The sequence below is a fragment of the Cucurbita moschata genome, unplaced genomic scaffold (genome assembly GCF_002738365.1).
Source record: "Cucurbita moschata cultivar Rifu unplaced genomic scaffold, Cmos_1.0 Cmo_Scf00010, whole genome shotgun sequence".
In the NCBI taxonomy this organism is placed as follows: Eukaryota; Viridiplantae; Streptophyta; class Magnoliopsida; order Cucurbitales; family Cucurbitaceae; genus Cucurbita; species Cucurbita moschata.
Window position 1 is genome coordinate 4,617,536 of NW_019268526.1, and position 20,903 is coordinate 4,638,438.

At 37.0% G+C, this 20,903-nt stretch overlaps 5 protein-coding genes and 1 non-coding gene across 11 annotated transcripts; 4 read left to right on the forward strand and 2 right to left on the reverse strand.

The window, feature by feature from the left end:
* Positions 1 to 92: 92 nt before the first annotated feature.
* Positions 93 to 3,301, forward strand: LOC111448944 (probable tyrosine-protein phosphatase At1g05000). The gene is made up of 5 exons (XM_023088738.1): positions 93 to 516; positions 662 to 755; positions 2,152 to 2,209; positions 2,302 to 2,345; positions 2,430 to 3,301. The coding sequence occupies exons 1-5, from the start codon at positions 269 to 271 to the stop codon at positions 2,613 to 2,615; spliced, it is 630 nt and encodes a 209-aa protein (XP_022944506.1). The 5' UTR covers positions 93 to 268; the 3' UTR covers positions 2,616 to 3,301.
* Positions 3,302 to 4,430: 1,129 nt separating this feature from the next.
* LOC111448116 (small ubiquitin-related modifier 1) lies at positions 4,431 to 6,113 on the forward strand. Of its 2 annotated transcripts, XR_002711362.1 has the most exons (4): positions 4,431 to 4,616; positions 5,562 to 5,711; positions 5,798 to 5,995; positions 6,032 to 6,113. XR_002711362.1 is itself a non-coding variant. In XM_023087536.1 (3 exons), the coding sequence occupies exons 1-3, from the start codon at positions 4,530 to 4,532 to the stop codon at positions 5,861 to 5,863; spliced, it is 303 nt and encodes a 100-aa protein (XP_022943304.1). In that variant the 5' UTR covers positions 4,431 to 4,529; the 3' UTR covers positions 5,864 to 6,111. The 2 variants fall into 2 exon arrangements, 1 of the variants encoding a protein (XP_022943304.1); XM_023087536.1 differs by having other exon boundaries at positions 5,798 to 6,111.
* A 449-nt stretch (positions 6,114 to 6,562) lies between these two features.
* On the forward strand, positions 6,563 to 10,684 carry LOC111449061 (small ubiquitin-related modifier 1). The gene is made up of 4 exons (XM_023088904.1): positions 6,563 to 6,625; positions 8,545 to 8,690; positions 10,150 to 10,299; positions 10,388 to 10,684. Exons 2-4 carry the CDS (start codon positions 8,604 to 8,606, stop codon positions 10,451 to 10,453), a joined length of 303 nt encoding a protein of 100 aa, XP_022944672.1. The 5' UTR covers positions 6,563 to 6,625; positions 8,545 to 8,603; the 3' UTR covers positions 10,454 to 10,684.
* On the forward strand, positions 6,679 to 6,735 carry LOC111449152. The gene has a single exon (XR_002711549.1). It is a non-coding gene; the product is annotated as a small nucleolar RNA U49 (small nucleolar RNA).
* Positions 10,685 to 11,072: 388 nt separating the features above from the next.
* On the reverse strand, positions 11,073 to 15,701 carry LOC111448926. 4 transcript variants are annotated; one of them, XM_023088713.1, is made up of 9 exons: positions 14,997 to 15,701; positions 14,521 to 14,662; positions 14,153 to 14,440; positions 13,927 to 14,074; positions 12,313 to 13,305; positions 11,999 to 12,237; positions 11,847 to 11,920; positions 11,631 to 11,754; positions 11,073 to 11,485 (listed from the first exon to the last, which is right to left on the reverse strand). In XM_023088713.1, exons 1-9 carry the CDS (start codon positions 15,050 to 15,052, stop codon positions 11,453 to 11,455), a joined length of 2,097 nt encoding a protein of 698 aa, XP_022944481.1. In that variant the 5' UTR covers positions 15,053 to 15,701; the 3' UTR covers positions 11,073 to 11,452. The 4 variants fall into 4 exon arrangements, with proteins under 4 accessions (XP_022944481.1, XP_022944479.1, XP_022944478.1 ...); XM_023088711.1 differs by having other exon boundaries at positions 14,521 to 14,739; positions 14,997 to 15,700; XM_023088710.1 differs by having other exon boundaries at positions 14,521 to 14,882; positions 14,997 to 15,056.
* Positions 15,702 to 16,486: 785 nt separating this feature from the next.
* On the reverse strand, positions 16,487 to 20,884 carry LOC111448168 (AUGMIN subunit 2-like). 2 transcript variants are annotated; one of them, XM_023087619.1, is made up of 7 exons: positions 20,639 to 20,884; positions 20,142 to 20,273; positions 19,201 to 19,326; positions 18,377 to 18,481; positions 18,082 to 18,150; positions 17,088 to 17,201; positions 16,487 to 17,007 (listed from the first exon to the last, which is right to left on the reverse strand). In XM_023087619.1, exons 2-7 carry the CDS (start codon positions 20,259 to 20,261, stop codon positions 16,750 to 16,752), a joined length of 792 nt encoding a protein of 263 aa, XP_022943387.1. In that variant the 5' UTR covers positions 20,262 to 20,273; positions 20,639 to 20,884; the 3' UTR covers positions 16,487 to 16,749. The 2 variants fall into 2 exon arrangements, with proteins under 2 accessions (XP_022943387.1, XP_022943388.1); XM_023087620.1 differs by lacking the exon at positions 18,377 to 18,481 and having other exon boundaries at positions 20,142 to 20,884.
* Positions 20,885 to 20,903: the final 19 nt, after the last annotated feature.

Genomic DNA, 20,903 nt, shown 5'->3' on the forward strand with positions numbered 1-20,903 from the left:
AAAAAAAAAAAAAAAAAAAAAAAAAAAAAAAAAAAAAAAAAAAAAAAAAATATATATATATATATATATATATATATATAAATAAAATAAAATCAAAGAAAGAAAAAGGAAAGCTGGAGAGGCACAGAAGACATGGAATGTCCATCTTGATCCCACAGACTTCTCCTTCCTTCTTTCTCTTCCACATAAAGGCGCAGTTTGCGCAGTATTTCCATTGTCGTCGTCATAATCTTCTCATCTTTCTTCTTCTTCTTCTTATTCAGCTGTAATGAAATTCGAAGAGCAGAACCTGAAGCATCAGTCTGAACAGAGGTGCAGGAATATTGAGTTCGATACAATCGATCACCATCGCAGTATTTCGTCGCTGGTTGAATGCGAAGACTGCGAGAGGGATGGTGACGGCCTCTATATCCCTCCTCTCAACTTTTCCATGGTTGATAATGGCATTTTCCGCTCCGGCTTCCCTGACTCTGCTAACTTCTCCTTCCTCCAAACCCTAGGTCTCCGTTCCATTATGTATGTATGTTCTTTCGTTTGGATAGTATTCATCCTAGTATTTTCATTTCCTGTGTTTTTGTTCTACTTGTTTACGGTTCAGTATCTATGTTTTGACTTTGTGTGATGAACGGATTGATGATTTTGCATCGACTTATGGATGCAGATGTTTATGTCCGGAGCCGTATCCGGAACACAACATGGAGTTCCTCAAGTCGAACGGGATTAGATTGTATCAATTTGGAATTGAAAGCTATAAGGTGCGTTTTCGTTCATTTTTGGAGTCTCCTTTACTTATTAGAACCGCTGATGTTTTAAGTTAAATTGTCTTAGTTAACGACTCGACGTAATAATTTTTATATTTGGATTAGGAAATTACTGTGTTAATGTAGATGTTCACCCTGTACGTTATAGCACGTACTTTAAATTGTGGAACATTACCGGAGAGCGCATGCGCAATTTAGCATGGAATTGTTTATCACGTAATCAGGTTTTTCTTTTATAATTATGAAGTTCGAATAGTTAATGATTTTGCATCGTCGAGTATGAAAGAAGTTTATAAGCTTCCAAGAAGGCAGAAGTCTGGATGTCTTGGGCGTTGCAGGCTCTTCAGACTGATATTTGTTTTGAATTTCTGCATGATCTTGATATTATGCTTTAGTCCTCGAATTGCTGTTATGAAGAATATCTGTTTGAAGGATAAGTTATGGCGTGTATCAGTGGAAATTTTTGCTAATATTTATGTCTGCTACTCGCACTGCAATGTTGTTACAATTATATATACTACCTGTGAAAACTTGATCATTGAAGAGGTTGTAATTGCGGGAATTGTGCTCATCCAAGAATTGGTATAGAATAAGATTGAATTTTTTTTAGGTCTCAGTCCCTTGAAGTTGAGATGCAATAAGGAGAAATGCCTCGTGCTTGAAATAATGGAACGTGATACCAGTCCTTCACCTCTGCATCTGCAGACGAACGTTTAATCTAATCAACACTTGATAATAGATACAGCTTTACGGAGATTGATATTTGGAATTTGAAAATATTGATTGCTTAACAAAGTTGCCATGGGATATCTTTTGAGGATTCGGAGATTGATATACGCCCACATGCACGAAATCTATCATTGAACTATTAGACCGTTAGTGTAAACATGTGATTTGAAACATAAAACTAATTTTCTCAGCCAATAAAAGATACCCGATTTGATCTGCCTGTGTTACTAGCTGTATCATGTGTTCAGGAAATTAATTTCCAGTGATATCATGTGATATTAGGTTCAATTACATTGATTACCGAGTATAATATGTTCTTAAGTTTTAGGAAACTTGAGGGTTTTGGTAATCCTTTTCCGTTTCTCTGTTGATTCGAATATCTACTTCATTAGATCCTTGTAAGCCATAACTCCACTACCCTGTCAGTGAACTTTGTCTTCATCCTTGCTATCAGTGGCTCACTGCCCCATTTTTTTTCAAATGCTCAATATTTATACCTCGGCATGGATGCTTGATTTATGGTCTCTGTAAATGGTACCATGATGCTATGGTTTTGTTCTAGTTGAAATGCGAATACGAGTGATATATGCCTGACTGTGCCAGATTTCATAGTACTACCGTTACAGTTATCTTACGTTGATATTAATATTTGTGTCTTCAGGAGCCATTCGTGAACATTCCGGATGATATGATTCGTGAAGCACTAAAAGTTGTCCTTGGTACCACTGAATATCATCTTAAAACTGATTGACTAGGGGTATTATTTTGTGAAGATTGTTGTTATCTAATTAGGTTAATTTTCTCAATGCAGACGATAGGAATCACCCAGTTCTCATACATTGCAAAAGAGGAAAGGTAATCACCGTTTCCCCCCTATGCTTCCTTCCCACGAATCCAAGCTCACTACTCTCTTATCTATAAATTCTTCTCTCTGTCCAGCATCGAACAGGTTGTCTTGTGGGATGCCTTAGAAAATTGCAGAGGTGGTGCCTCACTTCTGTGTTTGATGAGTACCAGAGATTTGCAGCTGCAAAAGCAAGAATTTCAGACCAGAGGTTTATGGAGCTGTTTGATATCTCTGACTTTAAGCATCATCCCATGTTATTCTCATGCTCAAAGAGGTGAAAAATGATTACAGAGGGCAGATCTTTTGCTGGAATAAAATGGAAAAGACAGTACTTTCCTGAAATCCTTCTAAGTAATTTAGAGATTTTTCTTTTCTTTTTTCTTTTTTGCATTTTTCCTTAGGGATAATGACGAATGTTTCCATGTGTACACCTCAAAGTATTCTATACCCTTACACCTGCCTGCACTCTTTCTGAATCACCCTGTTTGGTTTGCAAGATTTCTTTGGTGGACCTAGGGCAGTACAAACCTTCAAGCACTTACAGTTCATTTTAAAAGTTCTCAATCTTCATCACCCTGAAGTTATTCCTTCCCTAAATCATTATAAAAAGCAAGGCAACTAGAGAGGCATGGCCCTTGTCTGTATTCTTTTGGATATGAGTACTCTTTGCATGTGAAAAGAACTATAATGTGCATGCATTTAGTGTAATGTTTGATTTGTTTGGACCAATAAAATGGCAGTAACAATTTTCAGCTGTTTGATCATTCATCCCTGTCCCTGGTTCCTTCGAAGCCGAAGTTCGAAGTCCGAAGCTCAGTGGAAAAAGCAATCAATCAAAGGTACTTTATGCACCCTATCAGCTAATAATTCATAATTCTCGTTTTAGTTTCTTATGGAACTCTTGTCGGATTCATTCAGTGTATTGGAAACTGTATTTCACCATATGAAATTATTATTACGGACATCAGTGAACTCTTGATAAATGATTGGAGGACTATCTCCTTAATCTTTATGGCTTAATTTAGGTCCATTTAGAGGGGATGACTAGAAATTCCATTCCCATATGGATTGGACTTCATTTTTCGAGGTTGTTACTGTTAGTGATCACGGGCAATGATTGCATACTCGGTAGTGTTGATGGATTTATATTCTCAAAGAAGTGAGAAGAAAGAAAGGCAAAGATTCTCGACTGAGTGAAAAAAAAGATTCATAATGATTACTGATTTTTTATTGTTCGTCTTTTGTTCTTCTCAAGCCCCTTGGTATATTCGGGGTTAAAGTTAGCTTAAGTGAGATCGGATCAAATGTTGATCCCACTAGAATTGCTTATCTTGTGTGTTCATATCAACCCATTATCCCAAATTCATTGATAACCAAAGATTTTGGTTGTCCCCGCCTATATAGAATTACTAAGTCATTAAACCCTTTAATTTTATGTCTAATACAAATATAAAATTTTAATTTTGTGTATTTTGATGATTTTGTAAATTCTTAAACCTACTAAATATAAGATTAAAAGATTAAAATTGTAGGAATTTGTAGGACACAAAATTGAAATCCAACGAATTTGGTATTTAAAAAAAAAATCAAGAACTAGGGATTGAAAATTGTGGGACTAACCATTTTATTTGTAGACTTTATATTACATCATTCTGTTCTCATTTCAAACAGCCTGCATTATTGGTATTAAACTTAATACCAAAAAAAAAAAAAAAAAAAAAAAAAACTCTTTTCACACGTGTAATAACTTAAGGGTTGGTTCTAAAAGTTAAAATTTGTGAAATATTTTAAAATATAGTTCTAGAAATGTTTTAGGTTTGGTATGGATAAAAGATATATGTATGAGAATGTGAAAATATGAGAGGAAAAATTTGGGTTATAGTTAATTAAAAAAATTAATCATGGATGCACTAAATTTATTTAGAACTATATATATATATATAGAGGAAATATTATATTAAATGTGGTTTAAGTCATTAGAAGAAAGGGTATTATCGTAAAAAAAATTCTTAAATAAAATTTCTGATGATACTTAGGCCCAATAGTCTCAGCCCACCGGCCCAGGAGCACATCTATATATATATATATGAATTTTCTTATTTCAAAAAATAAAAACTATTTTCCTCCTCTCAGGAGTCGGAAATCAGAAGTATTTGAACCCTAATTTCTAGTAAATCGGACGAGATTGAAGGATGTCGGGGGTCACAAACACGCAGCAGGAGGAAGACAAAAAGCCTAACGATCAATCGGCGCATATCAATCTGAAGGTCAAAGGCCAGGTTGGTTTCCTTCTCGAGAAATTAAGTTGATGCTTGAAGGTTTTAATGCTGCTGATATTTCTCTCATATGTTCGTAGTCTCTTGATGTTTTCTGGCTTTTTCCTTCTCTTTTCTCGCTCTTTCTACTATCGAATTGCTTTTGGTTGTTACCGAAAGTTGAATCCCGAAAATGGAACTTTTTTTGTTCATCTTTCCCTCTCAGAATCTAGCAAAAGTCAATTAAGTGATAGATGGAATTGTAGTTTCCATTTTTTGTGTAATAGTTAACAAAATTCATGTCATAGCTTTGATTGATCTTTTTGGCAAAGACTTCGTAGGTGCATGCTGTTATAAACTACTATCTGGGATACTGGGAGTGAATTTTACATAGCCGTTGGTCTTCCTGTCCTGTCCTGGATGAGCTAGTGATTTTAGATATTCTTCCAATATACTTTTCATTGGGATGGACTCATCACTTGTGCATCGAATATCTGCTCGATTGTAGCCTTGCTGAGCATTGGCTGCACATTTCCATTTTTGATCTTTCAAACAGCGCTGTTGGGATGTTTATCCAAGCATGAGTACCAAAGCATTTGTGGTGTTCCTTTAAGCTAAAATGAGTTGGAGTTTCTCACAATTCTTTCACTCTATGGTCTCCGTTGTGATTAATGGTACAAATTATAGTGATTTGATTGGAGGACCGGTTTAATCTATCTATTGAGTTAATTTCTCAGTTTCTTTTCTGTTCTTTGTTTCACTTCAGCTTGTACTGTTTCCTTTCTCCTTCATTCTTCTTTATCAAGTTGATAATTACATCAATTCGTTCTTAATCAATTTTGGTTAGAAATATTTTTCTTGATCTTCCTATAGTGGGATGGATTCCTTGTTGACTTGTTTCACTTTTCTCCATAAAAGTTAATTTTTTTGTACCAAAGAAGTATGTTCTGAATCTTTGATTTCCTATAGGATGGGAACGAGGTGTTCTTCAGGATTAAAAGGAGCACTCAGCTGAAGAAACTAATGAATGCTTACTGTGATCGACAATCTGTGGATCTGAACTCCATTGCTTTTCTATTCGATGGTCGTCGTCTTCGAGCAGAGCAGACCCCAGACGAGGTATCCCTTTCTCTAATCTAAGCACAATTAGATACCCTAATATGAAATTTCATGAATTTTTAGTAAAAGCATGTAATTTTTCCCAGCTAGAGATGGAGGATGGGGATGAGATCGATGCAATGTTGCACCAAACAGGTGGATCGAGTGGTTGATATGCGATATGTGGACCTTTAGTATTTGTTTTTTGATCGAAAAAGGAAAATGTGGGTCATTTAGATTCTTGCAGGTGGTTTATATTAGGTGTAGATTCTGGAAAGACTTCCCAAAGTTTATGCTTTATGTTGTGAGGTCAATATTATCTTCTCATATCACTTGTTACCTGGCTTGGCTCGTTGTATGGATTGAACGCTCTGCTTATTTGGTAAGTTAATTACAATGTACCTTCCTGGTTTCCTCCTCATATATATATATATATATATACCAAACCCACTTGGAAGATTTTGAAAATGGTTTAGTCTCTCGTCGTGAATCCAACGCAATTGATAGAAAAAAGTGTTGGGAATTTCTAATATCCTTTGGAATTTGGATTTTATAATATTCGAATTGTTTTTTTTATTATTATTCTTTTATACATGTAAGTAGTGGGAATCGAATTAGATGTTTTGTATTATTTAATTAATTCAGGGGTCTTTAATTAGAAAATGTTGGGTACATTAAAGGCTAATATTAATAAGTTTAAAGATAATAATTTCTTTATTATATTAAAATGTTTAGATATCCTAAAGGTGGGCCTTCTGACAGTCAAAGCCCAGTAAAAGTGAGGCCCAAATTGCCATAGAAAGCCCAAAAAGAGAAGGCCTTACCGATTAGGGTTTGTATTTGACGTCTATAAAATCTGACCGTCATCTTCCCCATCTGTCTATTCTGATTCAATCTGCATTCTTAGCTTCAGTCTTATTGGATTCATAAGCAAGGTATTTTATTATTGTTTTTATTTTATTTTATTTATTTTAGTTTTGAGTTTATATCCCAGTGAGGAAATCCTGGAAATTGCAAGTGCCGTATGACACTTAGTGAATGATTTGAAATGGATATCTGAGGGATTCTTCTTCTTCTTCGTCCGACGACCCTCCACCGCGGGTGGCTGAAATAAGGCTTACCGGCGACACCATTACCGGAAATCCTACGTACCCGATCTCCCCATCTCTAATGTCAATTATTTCGAAACTAAATCCCGATTTAATTAGTTTAGGTTAGCCCGATAAGTGAGGGCAAAATGGTCAATTTTCAGAATTTTTTTTTAAAAATAATTAAAAATTATTTTGCAACAAATATTCCACCCCATTACCAGCGTGGCATCCTCCTCCACAGTATCCGATTCCACGGAAACTAAAAGCAAAGTGGGATACCCGGATTAACCTTTATATGTATATATGTGTGTGTGTATATATATATATATCTATATATATATATGCTTTCAAATTCAATTCTATTCCAATTCTATTGATCATCTAACTTGACTATATAGCTGCCATCATTCTACCGTTCATTTTTATTCCTCACAAGATAAGAATCTCATTTTTTTTCATTTGAGGGTTATGACCAGACGGGGCATGGTTTTTTTAGATCGAAGAAGTGAGAAAATTTGAGCATTTGATCTATTGATTTGAACATTTGATCTATTGATTTGAACATTTGATTTATTGATTAAGCTGTATATGACTTAGATAGTTTATTGAAGGTTAAAGAGTATAGAATAGAGTTGAGAAATTTGAACTAATAAGGTTTTTTGGGCTGAAGTAGTTGAGTTATACTTGAATTTTCAAGCATAACTCAAGAAGAATTGAAAACCGTAGTGATAAGTTTCAACCACTATATGCTCACCTTAACACTTGTAACGTAACGGGAGTGATCTTGAATACTACCTTAACACTTGTAACGTAACGGGAGTGATCTTGAATACTACCTTAACACTTGTAACGTAACGGGAGTGATCTTGAATACTACCTTAACACTTGTAACGTAACGGGAGTGATCTTGAATACTACCTTAACACTTGTAACGTAACGGGAGTGATCTTGAATACTACCTTAACACTTGTAACGTAACGGGAGTGATCTTGAATACTACCTTAACATTTGTAACGTAACGGGAGTGATCTTGAATACTACCTTAACACTTGTAACGTAACGGGAGTGATCTTGAATACTACCTTAACACTTGTAACGTAACGGGAGTGATCTTGAATACTACCTTAACACTTGTAACGTAACGGGAGTGATCTTGAATACTACCTTAACACTTGTAACGTAACGGGAGTGATCTTGAATACTACAACTATAAATTGATTATATTCTCCCTAAAAGTACGGCATTATAAGAAACTATAAACAAAACTAAATGGGAAAGTTTATGTTGGAAAGATTTGATCCTCACAAATTTCAAGTTGAGATCTCTCCCTTGTTCCCTCGAAACTGAATAGAAAATTTGGACAAGTTTTAAACCTAAAATTGTCGTGTTAAACTATGCTTGTGTTTGCCATATATAAGTAGCTCGATCCCTATGAATCCGTCCATGTGGCCGACGAGCAAAGGAAGGATAACTATTTTTGATAATAAAAATAGAAAGTTATATCAATTAAATAAACATATGCACTGGATTTCTTTAAAACCATGTAGGGAAATATTATATTAAATGTGGTTTGAAGTCATTACCAAAAAGGGGTACTTTCGTAAAACAATATAAATGATTTTTTTTTATTTTATTAAAAATTTATGTTGATAGTGAGGTCCATAGATGAGTTATTGGCCCAATAGTCTGAGCCCATAGGCCCACTGTCACTTACCTATATGATTTCTTTTTTGAAAAAGGAAATACTTATTTCCTCTTTTCAGGAGTCGGGGAAATCAGAAGGATTTGAACCCTAATTTCTGGCAAATCGGCAGATTGAACAATGTCGGGGGTCACGAACACGCAGCAGGAGGAAGACAAAAAGCCCAACGATCAATCTGCGCATATCAATCTGAAGGTCAAAGGCCAGGTTGGTTGGTTTCTTTCTGGAGGAATTAAGTTCACGCTTGAAGGTTTCATTGCTGATATTTCTTTAATGTGTTTGTTGTCTCTTGATGTTGTCTGGCTTTTGCCTTCTCTTTTCTCTCTCTTTCTACTGTTGAATCGCTTTTTGGTTGTTACGGAAAATTGAATCCCGAAAATGAAAAAAAATGTTCATCTAATTATGTTTTGTTCTTTTTCTTTTTTTTCCTTCGAAACTTTCTCTCTCAGAATCTAGCCAAGTCAATTAATTGATAGGTGGAATTATAGTTTCCGTTTGTTTTTGTAATATTTGCAGTTTCGGTCGCATTCAGACTGTTCCATTCTTCTTTTTGTTTGTTATACTCACTCAGGGTAGCAAAATCCTGCGTAGCTTTGATTGTTCTTTTGGCGAAGACTTCGTAGGTGCCATGCTGCTTAAGTACTTCTGGGTTATTTGGGAATGAATTTGACATAGATGATCAAGACCGAGTGCTGGTCCTCCTGTCCTGTCCTTGATAATCTATTGATTCTTTGATATTCTTCTAATTTACTTTTCATTGGGATGGATTTGCCGCTTGTGGATTGAATACCTGCTGGGTTGTGGCCTTACCGAGTATTGACTGCACATTTACTTTTTTGATCTTTTAAATAGGGCTTTTGGGGTGTTTTTTTAGCTTGAATACATGAGCATTTGTGGGTTTTCTCTGAAATTTGGTTGTATTCTTTTGTTCATTTTGTTTGAATACATTACGAAATGGATTTTTTCACTATCACTTCCAATGGAGTGGTTTTAATGTATTTTAAAAATTCATGTAAATGTGTTCTAAACCAAGCCTTAAAAAATAGAATGGATTTTCTAAGCTTCTATGGGAGTTTCTCACAATTCTTTCACTATTTCAATGAAAGGATCAGTTGGGCCATTAAATTAAATAAGAATAGTACTCTAAAGTCTGGCACATGCCTAAGCAGCAGAAGAATTAAGACAGTCTATCAGCCATCTTAATAGTCAATACATGCCATGGAAATGTACATCTGTGTGGTTTTAATTCTTTTTTAAACCTTGAGAAGAATGCTGCTTTGTGGTCTTCGTTGTGATTATTGATACAAATGGCAGTGAATTGAGTGGACGCTCGGTTTAATCCATCTACTGAGTTATTTTTTTTACTAAGGCTAGGAAGAGCAAGGAGATTGAAAGTGCTTATGAATGCTCAGCTCCATTTTTCTGTCCCAAAATTTTCTATCTTGGAGTGATTGATCCAATGTATCAATCTTCATGGTTAATACATTCCATGGAAATAATTTTCTTGATCTTCCTATTGTAGGATTCCTTTTGTGGGCTTATTTTTGATATGCCTTATTGCATTGTTTCACTTTTCTCCATCAAAGTTTGTTTCTTTACCAAAAAATTATGGGTTTGTATTTGTGAAAGACTAACATCTTAATTCTGAAATTTTGATTTCCTATAGGATGGGAACGAGGTGTTCTTCAGGATTAAAAGGAGCACTCAGCTGAAGAAACTAATGAATGCTTACTGTGATCGACAATCTGTGGATCTGAACTCCATTGCTTTTCTATTCGATGGTCGTCGTCTTCGAGCAGAGCAAACTCCCGACGAGGTATCCCTTTCCCTGATATTAGCACCCCATTAGATACCCTAATATTAAAATTCATGAATTTTTAGTAAAAGCATGTAATTTTTACCAGCTAGAGATGGAGGATGGGGATGAGATTGATGCAATGTTGCACCAGACGGGTGGATCCAGTGGTTGAAGTACGTGGGGTGTTGGATATGCTCCTTTAGTATTTAGTATTTTATGTGTGTCATAATTATCTGCTTAAGCCAGCAGACTTCTAATCCCTGATGTCAATATTATTATTATTATCTTCTCGTATCACTTGTTGTTACTTGGGTGGTTGTATGGATTGAAAGCTTCAGCAGGAAGCATTAGTAGCACATTTGGGAAGTTAATTACAATGTACCAACCTGTTTTTTTCCTCCTCCACGTTGAAAATGGTAGACCATTTTAATTTCATTTCAAAGCTTCAGCAGGAAGCATTACTAGATGATTTGGAATCGGGAATACCATTAATTCATTTGAACCACACAGAATGCTTCAAAAAAGAATGCTGATTCGACCTTTGCTTTTATATTTCCTATAATATTTTTCATCATCCAATATTCTTTCATTTTAAGTCATATTACGATTCGCTTTCGAATAATATGTCAAAATACTTCAACGTATCACGTTTCACTTTCGAATAATATGTCACGTCATGTCAAATAAAGTGGACAGAAAATAATGTTCTCTTAAATTGCGTTAGTTTGCGGTTTGATTTCTTATTTAGACAGGAAATCCCTACCCTGCTATATCTATATATATATATATACATAACATCCACAGTCAATCAAAAATCCTTTACCTTTGGAATATGCAAATTCTGTACACTAATTTTGCATGTTTCTTTACATCCGGTGATTTACAGCACATCATCTGGAAAGGAAACTATAAAAGATCTAAAAGATAGTTCAACTAATTCAGGCATATAATCTCTCGCTACCTTGAGCTTCAGTAATTTGAACCCTCCAACCTCGTGTTGTTGTAGGGAAAAAAAAGAAAAAAACTCATGCTACTTTGTATGGTATAGTTACGCTGCCTCCTCCGCTAAGATGTGCCTCGAGCCATGTCTTTCGATTAAAATGTACTAAGTATGCATGAGGGGTTTATTATCTTCTATGCGTCGTAATCATCTGCTTAAGCCAATAGACTTCTAATCCGTGTGAACCTTACGGTTTTCCAAGGACTGTGAACACAACAAAAACATCGAACAGGTTTGGGCGTTAGATCTCAGATTGCTCAAGGGCTTCAAAATTTTATTACAAACTACTCCAAGAACTATGGGAATAACCATTACACTACTTATTTGAAAGAATGAGATTGAAAACAACCTGTCCATATACCCTAGACAGACGTTGGGGCTTGTACATGCGTCTACTGCTGCTTGCTTCCTGCTCTGAGCCTCGCATTCGACCACATAATCTTTCAAAACATTCCTGTACATAATTATAGATGCTATTGCATCATGGAAGAAGTGATAAATTAGTGACACTTTCTTCTATTTACACAAGAATTGTGAATTATACTTAGCAAAACCTGAAGCCAACCTGAGCCGATGTCTGTTGCAGGCAGTGAAGAAGGCAACAAATCCATTTAAAATACTTCTAAGAGCTCTAAAAACCTGAAGCAAAGAAATCGCTACAGTACTAAAAAAGTTGGCACAGTATAACACGAGTAGTTATTGTTCGATGTATAGTACCTGAGAGAAGAGATCATTCCAAAGTGTACGCAAAATGGAGACCTCAGAAGTGGCAACTGTTACCTCTGAAACAGAAGCAACTTGAAAAACACTACAAAGAACTTGTCGTACGTCTCCGAACATCTCATAAATGCCGGTGCATATGTAAGTGACGAAACTAGCTAACGAAAGAATGATTCTGATCGGAACATATAGTATTTCTGAAATGATCCTCAATGCAGGAAGCAAAATCATTGTTACTGCAGAAAAAAGAAGGGGATTAGAAATGTAGTGAAAAAGATAAGGAATAAACAGGAAAAGCAGTATGAACCCACCACAGCTCCACAAGGTTGAGAAAATGAACCATATTGGCAAGAGCAACAACACAACTGAGTCAACAACCATATCGCCACAAAAGTCTATCACATCCCAGATCACTGAAAAGAAGTTCCCAACAACTTCGATACAAGTATTACAAATAGGAAGAACGAATCCTAGAAGTTCCACGACCGGACTTGCCAACGGTCGAGCCAAAATTGCAAGAAAAGATCGTGTGGTACGTGAAATAGTAAGAAACCATGTAAGAGCTTTCTCAAAATTATGTAAGAACAACATTGTTCCCAAGTATTTGATCCTTGATACCATCTCCCAATTCTCAATCCAGTCAAAAAGGGGTCCACACAAACGAGACGCTGCTGCCTTCAAAAGCGGGACATTTTTGTATAAATCATAGAATCCTATGAGAACGGTGATAACCGATACCAGTACATACAAAGCTCTTGCAAAAGGGCACATCCACGGACGATAGACTTGACAAAACACAGGGTAAGATTGAAGGAAGATGACCCAAGATGGAAGACCAGCTTCTAACAAAGTGAGCAACCGTAGATCAGACATTATTACTTGCTTTAACTTAAATGGAAGGTCGCGATCATCGAACCTAAACAAAATTAATACATCTTTGTATTGTGTAGCCTCAACTACATCTTGACAATTAGCATCATAGATCTCTGAGACACTGGGGAAACCACTAGTCCTGTTCTCCATCTCATCCAGATTGGTATCATCTTCATTATCTGAGCCAATAAATTTTGTTACTTTTCTTCTCTTGTTAGGACCAGTAGGAGGAGGCGTCTGTAGTGTATTCGTGCTGTCTTCTACAGTCGTAGAATGTAAGTTTAGTTCACCATCAGTGCACTCCAGAAGATCATTATTAATGCAAAAGTTTTTGTAGGAGATAATCTCGTCCTCCATAATTGGAATGCTATTATTGAGGAAATTGTCTTCAATATCATCAAAATCATCTACAGCATCATAGAAAATTTCTCCTGAAAAATGGCATTGAAAATGAAATTGTGAAGTGGACTGAAACATCTTAGTAGCTAGAGGAAAAGAAAGCAAAAGCGATTCTTGTAGTGGCGGCAATCAAAATGGGAGCAGCCTAAACCGTGAAAATGGGGTTGTGGGAGAGCAAGCTCAAGCAAGTAAGCCATCAGCTACTCAATAGTTTCAACCAAAGACATGCTTAGATCATACAAGCAGATTGAACCAAATCCTACTATGCAGTTTCAAATATAGAAACTGGATAATAATCATGTTACATTTGTTGACGAACATTTGAAGGCAATACATAATTGATATAATCTAGAGACTCGAATAGAAAGAATTTGTTGGAGAAGACGAGGGATCGTGCTACCCATCCGCACACCATAGCCAGAACAATGTAAGTTGTTACAAAGGCTACAAATAACAATAGGCTCTAAGCATTGCAATATCATTACCAAACAAAGCACTTCGTAAATCATCCTAGATATAGTGAAGAATCAAGTGATCTAAAAATCAATGCAACCAGTGCACCGATCTAGCCTCCACACGTGAACAACAGAACGTACATACTTGCATTCGTAGATTTTATCTACGTCAGAATTAATTCGAAACACTAACATTACCTGTGACTGATTCCAAATAACTCTTCAACAGTTGCTCATCTGAGGGTGAACCCAAGAACCAAGAAGATACGCTCCCCGCAGCATGAGATATGCAATCAAATTCCCATCGTTGCATATATTTAGACTCTACGGCCAGAGAGGTATCCGTCTGCAGGTGAGATGAAAATGATTGAGCACAGACAACTACAAGACAGCAAACCGACGAAGCAGGTGGAAGAGTAGGTACCTGAAGCTCATTAAAGTAGTTTATACCCCTAACATTGCTCCATGAAACTTCAAAAACAATAAAACCATACAATGTGCAATGCAGTTCATTGTTTAGGATAAAAGATTTTCGAAGGTTCTCCACAGGAGGCATTGGAAGAAGAAGTTTCTTTTGAGACAGGGTCAGTGCATTGATCAATGAGAACCACAAACACTTCTTTTTCTTAGTAATTTTGGGTCTCTGATAAGCAACTCGTTCACTATTTCTATCCCTCCGTACTTTCCTGTTTGCAAAAGGAGAGAGCCTCGACTGAAAAATAGTAAGGTAATTTAGTCTGAGTATCAGAAAATTGATAAACAAAGTTCAACAGGATTGAATTTGATACAAACCTTCGTAACCATCAGTTGCCACAACCGAGCAGGCCGCGAACCAAATTCTCTCAACCATGGCCGATTGTCCACCAAAATTAAGAATTTTTTACTCTCATGCGCCACGAAGAGGCTAAGATCAGAGAGATATGACTGCAAGTCGCTGAATTGATGAAAAACAGTTGAACATTGAACAAATATACTATTCACCAACCATTGAAATCGGCTACCGAAACTCATCTAAAAATTCATCAATACGATTAGAAATACAGTCAAAGCATTGCAATTACACAGGAAACCTTCAAATTATTTCGAATATCAAACAAGTTGAACGCGAATTCATTTAAACGAATACAAAAAGAACAGACAAACCCAACATTCATCTTCAAAAAGAGAAAAAGAAAAAAAGAGAAAAAGAAACCCTCAACAACAATCATATAAACGAATAGAGAAACTCATCACGAAAAGGAATTAATCCAAAGGAAGAGAAAGCATACCCGATTTGCAAATTGGTGAGAGGAAATACACAACGATCATCATCAACATTCCCCATTAACACCAAGTCTGATTCCCAAATCACCACCAATTACAGCTTTGAGTAACGACACCGAAATCGGAAAGACGCATACACGCAACCGACGCATGTTAATACAAAGACAAGAATTAATTAATAACCAAGACAAGGCAGGGGAGATTCCATAACGAAACAAAACAATCACCGCCAAATTTCATCCCCCAAAATGCAAGGCGCTCACTCGTAAACACGAAGAGGGCAAAAGGAAATTCAATTCACGGAATACGATGAGGATTAGGGAAAAGAAATCGAAAGAATTGCTTGGGTTGGAAGGCGAGAAGAGAACGTCCAGGGTGAAGCCAGAAGCGTGGCATATATTGTCATCTAAACGAAGTTTGAAGGAGAAAAGGGGTTCATGGTGAAATGGAGGCATTGGGATCTGCCTCTTCCCGCCATTAGAGAACACAAGAAGGAAGAGAGAGAAAACCAGAGATCTCGGAGAAGAAGCAGTCGGAGGAGAGAGGGTAGGTCGTCTGGCCATGGAAGTTCACCGCGTGGATCGGGTGCGGACAAATCCAGCGGTTGCTTCCTGCAACCAACACGCCATGTGAACTCTATTTTTAGTTATATGAAAGAGTCTCTGGGTCAATCTTCCAACATATTTCCGATATAATATCTTCTATTTATTTTTTTATAATTTTTTTAAATATTAATTTTTTATAATGTAAAATTATTCAACATGCGTTACTTAAATCATATATTCCTAATTAATATATTTAAAGTTCAAATTAAGTTAACTAAAAAAATAAATGAATAATTTTTTTAATGTATAATTCTAAAAGTTAACCAAAGTTATTGTTTAAATAATATTTTAATTCTTACCAACCAGAGAAACTATTCATATTTAAATTATTGTTAATGTTTTAATAAACCTATTTTTTTTTTATATAATAATCAAATAAATGAGACAAAAACTTTATTTTTTTTTCTCTTTTTCCACCTTTTATTAAAAAGCAAAAAGAAAATATAATAAAAAATAGATAAGGAGCGATGCGAACCCCAATACCGGGTCCCGCTATCCAGCAGGAGAACCAATCATCACAAGCGGGACCCATTGGCAAAGAAAATGCTGACGTGGCTTTATTAGGCAGTGAAATCGAGGAAATTGAGCGCCAATGGTCAGGTCCACGTGGAAGTTAAAATGATGAGGTGTAAATTGGGAAGTTTTGGGTTTAGTTAGTATGCGACAGATGTAGAGTATCGCGGTGCATGTGGGACCAATCATACGAAATTGAATGTTTTTTTTTTTTAATTATTCTAATAATAAATAAATAATTAAGTGTTTTGATTTGATTTGTTGCAAAATATCTTCGGAATTTGAATTTTATAACATTCCATATGTTTTTCTTTATTATTATTTGATTAATCCATGGTTTTTTAAATAAAGAAAATGTTAAAAAGTTAGGCTAATGATTATTATAAAAAATTAACGAATCACTCGATTAAACAAATGATATTTGTATACAACATTCATAAAGATCGATCTAATTAATATTTTACATATACATAAAACGATAATCCTTAACTCAAGGGACAAAAAAAAAGATATTAGCTTTGGCCTTAGAATCAGATCAAATGCCACTCGAAGGGGCCCATAACAATCTATGATGGCTCGAGCCATCGACATGATGCGAGTGATCTTGATCGATGTGTTTTTCGTTTTCATTTTGTTGTTGTCAATTTTCTTGCCTATGAAGGCTTCTGATGGCCAATTCATCAAAGCTCAATTCGGATTGCCATGGAGGTGGTGTGATGCAGCTTGAATCGACTACGACACGAAGGGATGGATCGATAGGTCGGGGCATAGGCAAAGATGGATTCGGATTACCTACTCGGAGATTCTGTAGTGTTGCAAAGGACTCCCTCATAGCACTCATGGCTTCAAAGAATCCAGTGCAAGAAGCTGAAGCTACAGGGATGGGCCTAAGCATTTCCTACATGAGTGAAGATTATTTCCAATGCTTTTAGTGTTTGTGAATATCAAATTAGAGGAAGAAGAGATAATTAGGGTTACCCCCCACACTGAAGGCGACTCCCTAAAGTTCTGACTCCATTGGAGATCTGCAACTGAAGCTGTCAAAGCTCCATAATCACTAGCAGCCTTCATCAACAACACGGAAAATTGTTTCTGCAAAACATTTCCATCAAGCAGGGTCGTTTGTCGATCAGTCAGTACAAAACAATGCCTTTCAAACTTCTTCTACTTGTCACATGATCATACACTCATGATGAAGAATTTTACCCTTGAAATAGACAAAAGTTTATGGAAACAATGAGGTGTGAGATCCTACATCGGTTCGAGAGGGAAACGAGGGGCGGATTGTGAGATCCTATATCGGTTAGAGAGGGAACGTAACATTTCTTATAAGAGTGTGGAAACCTCTCCCTAATAGACGCGTTTTAAAATCTTGATGTTGATGACGATACGCAACCGGCCAAAATGGACAAAATATCAACTAGCGGTGGGTTTGGGCTGTTATACGAGGTTCCTTATAAGGGTGTGGAAACCTCTTCCTAATAGATGCGTTTTAAAATCATGAGGTTGACGGCGATACACAACGGGCCAAAACGGACAATATCAACTAGCGGTAGGTGTGGGCTGTTACACAAGGTTCCTTATAAGGGTGTGGAAACCTCTTCCTAGTAGATGCGTTTTAAAATCATGAGGTTGACGGAATACGCAATGGGCCAAAACGGACAATATCAACTAGCGGTGGGTTTGGGCTGTTACACGAGGTTCTTTATAAGGGTGTGGAAACCTCTCCCTAGTAGATGTGTTTTAAAATCACGAGGTTGATGGCAATACGCAACAGGCCAAAACGGACAATATCAACTAGCGGTGAGTTTGGGCTGTTACACAAGGTGTTTTAGGGTTCGGGTAGCAATTTATATGCCGTTTTCTCATATAATCCTAGGAAAGTAGGTCATGGGATGTTACCAAAATTCAGTCCCCTCATACACACAAGAAAATTGTAAAGGAATACTGAGCATTTCATTGATGGGCAAACCTGAAATTCAGATTCCACTGGAATGCAATCAACTGAATACGGTTGCTGAAGACGAGCTATTATACGATCCTGCAATATATTTGGGAATGAGGAGAAGAGGATACAAGAGATATCATAACCTTTGAATCATGCATGCTCAAGCTCAAAGTATTGCTATCTTTCAAACACAAGTTGAAACGTACAAGACTTCTATTAAAACCGAGGTCCTACTCTCAATTTTGGAGGTCGTTTATAAGAGAAAAGAGGTTAAAAGCACAAGGTATTATGATTCAAATCATGGTCCAAGAGAAAGCACCTTATTCTGGATGACACCTTTCAATATGGTAGTAATCCTTGATAAAGTCTCGATCTTCTTTTGCATTTCACTCACATGTGTCAAATGAGCTACATTTTTCTCATCCTAAGGACATATTTTCAATTCATTCAGTACAATAATAAACTCCAGATAGATATAGAAAACGTGCAAATTAACAATGAACAAGTACAATTGTAACGGCCCAATATAAGTAATTCTCCTCAAGGTATTAAAATGCATCTATTAGAGAGAGATTTCCACACCCTTATAAGGAATGCTTCGCTCTCCTCTCCAACCGATGTGGGATCTCACAATTCACCCCTTTTGTGGATCCAGTGTCCTCGCTGGCACACTGTCGGGTGTCTGGCTCTGATACCATTTGTAAGAGCCCAAAGCCACCGCTAGCAGATATTGTCCTCTTTGAGTTTTCCCTTTCGGGCTTTTCCTCAAGGTTTTTAAAACGCATATGTTAGGGAGAGATTTCCCACACCCTTATAAAGAACACAATCCACCCCCCTGAGGGCCCAACGTCCTCGCTGGCACACCGCCTAGTGACTCGCTCTAATATCATTTGTAACAGCCCAAGACCACCGTTAGCAAATATTGTCCTTTTTGGGTTTTCCCTTTTGGGCTTTCCCTCAAGGTTTTAAAACCCGTATGTTAGGGAGAGGTTTCCACGCCCTTATAAAGAATGCTTCGTTCTCCTCTCCAACCGATGTGAGATCACAATCTACCCTCCTTGGGGGCTCAACGTTCTCAATTGACGTGGGATCTCACAACAATTAAAAGTTGAAACTGACAAAAGCAAAAGCCAGGATACTCACCTTACGGCCTTGGAGTTCCACTTGAAGATCTGCTATTTTCCTTTGAACAGCAGCAAGCTCTCGTAAAACTCTGATTACATCATCACCCTGCTCACCAGTAGCAGAAGATATATTTTGCAGGTCTTCCTGAATGAGACAAACTATCCCGTTAACTATTAAACCAGAGATCACAAATAATGCACTACAATAGATACAAAAATTCAGAATTACTTGTATCCCATGTGTACTCTTGCAGTAAAAATTCACTCCTTATCTTTACTCAAACCCACCGCTAGCAAATATTGTCCTCTTTAGACTTTCCCTTCAAGGGCTTCCCCTCAAGATTTTAAAACGTGTTTGCTAGGGAGAGGTTTCCACACCCTTATAAGGGATGCTTCATTCCCCTCTCCAACCGATGTGGGATCTCACAATCCACCCCCTTGGAAGCCCAAGCGTCCTTGCTCGCACACCACTCGGTGTCTGACTCTGATACCATTTGTAACAATCCAAACTCACCGCTAGCAGATATTATCCGCTGTGGCCCGTTACGTATCATCATTAGCCTCATAGTTTTAAAACGCATCTGCTAGGGAGAGGTTTCCACACCTTTATAAGGAACTGCGTTCCTTTCTCCAACCTATGTGGGATCTCACACCATCAATCAAGAGGCTAGTAAGCAATTGACCCTGTTTTCTTAATGTAATGAACGAACAAAATTTACCTTCATTGAATCCTTGCTATAACTAATTGCCCTGAGATGCTGACCTATTTTTCCAGTTCAATATGCTTGTCAAGAATTCATCGAAAGCAATATACCATTTCCAAAAGCTAATTCACAAACCACATTAACCTATCAACTTCTTCAAGTGATTCCAAAGACTATTTTTTAAATGAAAGATCCATCGAGGAAACATAAAACTTAACAATACGTATAAGCAGACAGAGAGAGAAGGATCAGTGACCTGTGAAGGCAGAGAGACAGAGAAACCGAGATCGGCAGCAATTGAGAGGGCATCGGACATTCCTCCGATTCGCCTCAGAGGTTTCTTCCCAACCCATGTGGTATCACTTCCCATCGACATTCAAACCCCCCGCTGCAAAGCTCGACAAAGCAAAAGCAGAAAGCAGCTAAGACTGCAGAATTTTTATAGCATGGAGACCCTAATTCTCAGAGAATTACACTCCGGATTTGAAATCATTTCCGGTGTTTGATTTGAATATAAAAATAAAAATGATTTGAAATTCAATCTAATTTGGAAACCCTAATTTGTCCCAACAAATTTTGGAATGAGTTTTAATTTGTAAGCATTTTAGATTAAATTTGAACTCATTCCAATTTTACCTATTTTCGAATGGGATGAATTGATGAAATCAGAATGCACGAGAAAAAAAAAAAAAAGGAAGAAAAAGAATCGATCCTTTCGATTTCAGCAGTAGAGAGGTGGCGGGATTAAGCGACCTAGTCGACGAGCAACGGAATGCAGAGGACCGTCGGCGACGAACAGAAGAAGGCTAGGTAGTCGTGCGTGCCAGCGCGGTTGCAGCAGAGAGAGTGAAAGTGAGAAGAGAAAGAAATGTTGCAGCACCGTTTCCGATAGAGGTATGCTGGCGTGAGACTGTGCCGGAGAGCGTCGTGCCGGCGTAGGTTGCGGTTGCCTGTGGCTGTGGCTGCGGCGGCAGTTTTTTTTTTTTTTTTTTTTTTTTTTTTTTTTTTTTTTTTTTTT